This window comes from Microtus ochrogaster, linkage group LG8 (assembly GCF_000317375.1).
Source record: "Microtus ochrogaster isolate Prairie Vole_2 linkage group LG8, MicOch1.0, whole genome shotgun sequence".
NCBI classification, from domain to species: domain Eukaryota; kingdom Metazoa; phylum Chordata; class Mammalia; order Rodentia; family Cricetidae; genus Microtus; species Microtus ochrogaster.
Window position 1 is genome coordinate 11,695,171 of NC_022033.1, and position 4,703 is coordinate 11,699,873.

General features: G+C 45.9%; 1 protein-coding gene across 2 annotated transcripts in view; it reads right to left on the reverse strand.

The window, feature by feature from the left end:
- Arfgef2 (ADP ribosylation factor guanine nucleotide exchange factor 2) overlaps positions 1–4,703 on the reverse strand; it is an 81,557-nt gene that overhangs the window by 49,810 nt on the left and 27,044 nt on the right. Inside the window, exons 7-8 of one of the 2 annotated variants that reach the window (XM_026787088.1) lie at positions 4,154–4,222; positions 1,921–2,069 (exon numbers count right to left, since the gene is read on the reverse strand). In XM_026787088.1, the coding sequence (XP_026642889.1) occupies positions 1,921–2,069; positions 4,154–4,222 (218 nt within the window). Of the gene's footprint in view, positions 1–1,920; positions 2,073–4,153; positions 4,223–4,703 lie in introns of both variants that reach the window. The other variant, XM_005362870.3, reaches the window with a different exon arrangement.

Sequence of the window (4,703 nt, forward strand, 5' to 3'; positions counted from 1 at the left end):
CTAAGAAAGCCAAATAGAGGGCTGAAGAGATGGCTCAGAGGTTAAGAGCACTGGTTGCAGTTCCAGAGGCTCGGAGTTCAATTCCCAGCAACCACAGGGTAGCTCACAACCATCTACGATGAGATCTGGTGACCTCTTCTGACCTGCAGACATACATTAAGGCAGAACACTATGTACATAATAAATAACTAAATCTTAAAAAAATAAAGTAAAATAAACCTAGCAGGGTGGGGGATCATGATGGAGGAGGGTCATATGTCTATTGGTTAATAAAGAAACTGCCTTGGCCCTTTTGATAGGACGGCAGCTTAGATAGGTGGAGTAGACAGAACAGAATGCTGGGAGAAAGAAGCCGAGTCAGGGAGTCGCCATGATTCTCCTCTCCGAAGCAGAGGTAGGTTAAGAATCTCCCTGGTAAGTCACCAGCTCATGGTGCTACACAGGTTATTAGAAATGGGGTAATCAAGATGTGAGAATTAGCCAATAAGAGGCTAAAACTAATGGGCCAAGCATTGTTTAAAAGAATACAGTTCCGTGTAATTATTTCGGGGCATAAGCTAGCCAGGCAGCAGGGAGCTGGGGTGGCAGGGAAGCGGCCTGTCGCTCCTAACACTACAGGATCACATGCCTTTAAGGCCAGTATAGGCAGAGGCGGGCAGATCTCTGTGAATTTGAGGCCAGCCTGGTATACAAAGTGAGTTCCAGGACAGCCAGGGCTGTTACAAAGAAACTGTCTTGAAAAAACAAAGAAAATAAAAAGAAAAACTAAACTTAAATAATGTTATTAGGGTGGGGTTGTTCTCTTGTCAGAATATAAGGATTCAAATAAATGCTGTCACTCAGTTTTAATGCAGGAAGAGAAAATGGCTTTCAACAGACTACAGGAGGGAGGGTAGGATCTGAGTGGTACCTTCTCAGTTGACCAGTTGACTAAAGGCATAAAGCTTTCAAATCATTCATTTGTTGTTAACAGTACACACACACACACACACACACACACACACACACACACACACACACACCCTTCCTACCTCGGTACTGCTCAGCCTCCAAAATGCTGGCCTGTCAGGCATGTGTTAGCATGTTCATTTAAAACATTTCCTCTCTTGCTCTGTGTGTTATGTGTATATGCACTTTTTTAGAAATTAAATTCAGTTATATTTCACTCTGAACCAGAGCCTAGTTCATGCTAGACAAGCACTCTGCCTCTGGGATATTCCTCAGCCCAGAACTACCAACTCCTGACTCAGTGACACTGAGGAGATGGCACACAAGCATGAGAACCCGAGTTCAGATCCCTAGCACTCACGAGAGTCAGGTATGGTAGCAGGTATCTGTAACTCAGGTGTTGGAAAGTGTAAACAGGCAGATCCTGGGCTCACTAACCAGCCAGTCTAGCCAATCACTGCCTTCCAGACTCAGAGACTTTCTTTCCAAAAAGTAAGGTGGAGAACAACAGAGAAAGACACCTGGCATTGACCTCTGGGCTCCACATAAGCATAGGCAAGCACATGTACACATATGCATTTGCTTCTCTCTCTCTCTCTCTCTTTCTCTCTCTCTCTCTCTCTCTCTCTCTCTCTCTCTCTCTCTCTCTCACACACACACACACAGGATTAGGCATATATATTCATAAAAGAGGCAGAAACAGACAGATCTCTGTGAGTGTGAGGCTAGCCTAGCTATATAGTGAGACCTGGTCGCAAAGAAAAAAGTTCAATAGTGACAGTGCAAATAACCAACGTTAGCAAAGGCAACTGTGCTTCACAGAGTATGAGACCAGGTCTGTGCGACAAACACCTGCAGGGCCCTCTCGCATAGCCATTTCTCTGACAGAGATCTAATTCTGTAACCTCTAAAAGCGTGCAAATGAAAGGGTGTCCATATGGGATATGGAATATGAGATGCACAATGACATACCAGATTATCTGCTGAGGACAGTGACTGCCTGTCGTCGGCTATGCCATTGGTCTGTGAGTTTTCATCAACTCCTGGGTGAACAGCGTATTCCTGGCATTCTAGGGTACCCAGGACTCGGTCAGGCTCCATCAGACCATGCTTTTCTGCTGCTTCTTAAGACATAAGTACAAAGTCATTGCCCGGTGAGTGTACCCCAAAAGGCTGCATGAACCAGACAGCATTTGCTCGCTGACTCAGTGCTGCATGCCCCCTCTCCCTAATCCCTACAACACAGTGCTGCTTAGGCTTCCTGCCCAACTCTTACCCACAACCTCATGGCCAGGGCCACAGCAGTGCCTAACTCCCCAAGGGTTCACTCACAGCACCTGCAGAGCTGTGAGCTACAGCAGTTCTGCCCACCCATCCACTTCTGAAAAAGACAGGAAGTAGCAAAACATGAAAACCAAGATTTTATTTAAAGGGTTAAGGTTAGTAACACAAGAATTAAGACACAGTTTAAAACAAACAAACAAAAAAACTTAGTCACAAGGAAAAACAGACCTGAGCTTCCTGGAAATCATGTAAAAAACAGAAATCACATAAATGTTATCATTCAACTAAAGAAAACATATCTAATCCTGAGCAAAACAATGACTGTGGGAAGAATCTATTACATAGCTCTTCATATATGCACATGACACCGAAGAACTCAAGCAGTCTTCAAAATGTTTTTTGTTTTGTTTTGTTTTTTTTGTTTTTCGAAGACAGGGTTTCTCTGTGTAACAGTCCTGGCTGTCCTGGAACTCACTCTGTACACCAAGCTGGCCTCGAACTCAGAGATCCACCCGCCTCTGCCTCCTGAGTGCTGGGATTAAAGGTGTGCGCCACCACACCCAGCTTCAAAATGTTTTTCTAAATAGAAAATATCTTAAAATTATATCTATTTATTGTGTGTGTGTGGGGGGGCAGAGACAACTTGTGGGAGTAGCGTGCTCCTTCCACCATGAGGGTCTCAGGGACTGAATGCAAGTCCTCAGGATTGGTGGCAGATACGCCTTTCCCTGCCAAGTGATCTCAATGGCCAGAAATAGTTTTATAAAACATATATTTACTGGACATGTAATTGACCCAGTGCTACGGTTGACACGGACTGTGTGATGGATGGCAGGAGCTACTGTGGCTCTTTAAGGGCCTTGCTACAGGGCTAAGTAAGTTCTGGGCTCTCTGGAAGAGCTTGGCTACATCCTAGTAAACAAACAGAAGGCTCAGAGAGGTGGCTTTCAAACTATGACATGAGGCTGGGATGTAACTCAGTGGCAGTGTGGCATGTGTAAGGCCCTGGACTTAAGTCCAGCTTGGAACTCACTATGGGTTCTCCTGCCTCAGTCTCCCAAGTGTGGAGTATAGGCATGGGCCACAACACTCATACAGAATTGAATGTAGGAGGTGGAGAGATGGTTCAATGGTTAGGAGCACTGGCTGCCTTTCCAGAGGACCCGGATTCAAACACTCCCAGCAGCCACATGGTATACCGCTCACAATTGTCTGTAACTCAGTTTGGATCAGGAATCTAACACCGTCACACCAATGTGCTTAAAATTAAATAAATTTTAAAAAACGAATTGAATGTAAACCATGCCCCAGTCTGAACACATACACATAAAAATCCTGCAACACTGTATGAAAAGAATGAACATTTCCGTGCCTCATGTATCCAACTACATAATTGTTTGTGTTCTATTCTCTCATTTAAAAAAAACTCTTGATTGCAAACTGCTACCATTTTTTTTTTAAAGATTTCTTGTCCAATTAATGGCACTGGAACAGTGTTGCACATGCAGCCACTGACTGAGTTTGGAGTAAAGACAAAGGAAACAGCATCAAGGCTAACTCTATAAGCTGACCAGCACTGAGTGCACCATGAGAGACAGCACTGGAGGCTCCCAGTGAGCACCACCTTCCTGTGTGCCTAACACCTACTGCTGTGTGGACTGGACACATAATGTCCAGTCTTGACATCTTAGCAGTTCTGCAGCAGAAGACATATGGAGTGGACCCCTGTGTCTCCAGGTAGAGCATCTAATACTCCTTTACCTCAATAGAACAGAACCAATCACTGTGTGTCAAGTGCAGGCTGGGAGGCAACAGCAACTTGGTTTCCAAGAACTCCAAGAGTTCACTGAGGAGAACCAGATGCTGCCTGAGGGGCTCCACACACAAAGAGGCATGAGTAAAGGCAGGGCTGTCCACTCACCTTTCACAGCAGATGTGACCACATCCTCTAAGATGTCCTTTACCACTTCCTGGGCTCCATCATCAGTGCCTACATACACCCCAAACACGAACACAGACAGGGTGTTTCCAGGGAAAGAAAGGAAGGAGGAGATTATGGCGATGGTCTTCTAGAGTCCTGCTCTAAAGCACTGAGGTACAAATGTGTTCCCTCCACTGCCATCTGCCAGCAGAGAGGACCCCCTCAGATGCAGAACCCAAGGGAAGGATCTGCTTGGATTTCAAGACTCACTCTCCAGAGCACTGAAACCCTGTCCTGTCCTCTCCTCCTTCCTATGACCCAGCTGCTCAGCCCAGGCTGTCCCAGCCCCAGTGAGAACCAGAGTTGATTGGGTTTCTCTGTGCCTGCATGAAGCTCCTGACCAAGGAGAGGAGCTTTGGCGAGTGCCATGTTAGACTCCCTGAGTCAAGCCTAGAACTCAGCATGAGCCCCTAACCTGACACTTGAGGACTGACTCCCTGAGTCAAGCCTGCCTAGAACTCAGCGTGAGCTCCTAACCTGACACTTGAGG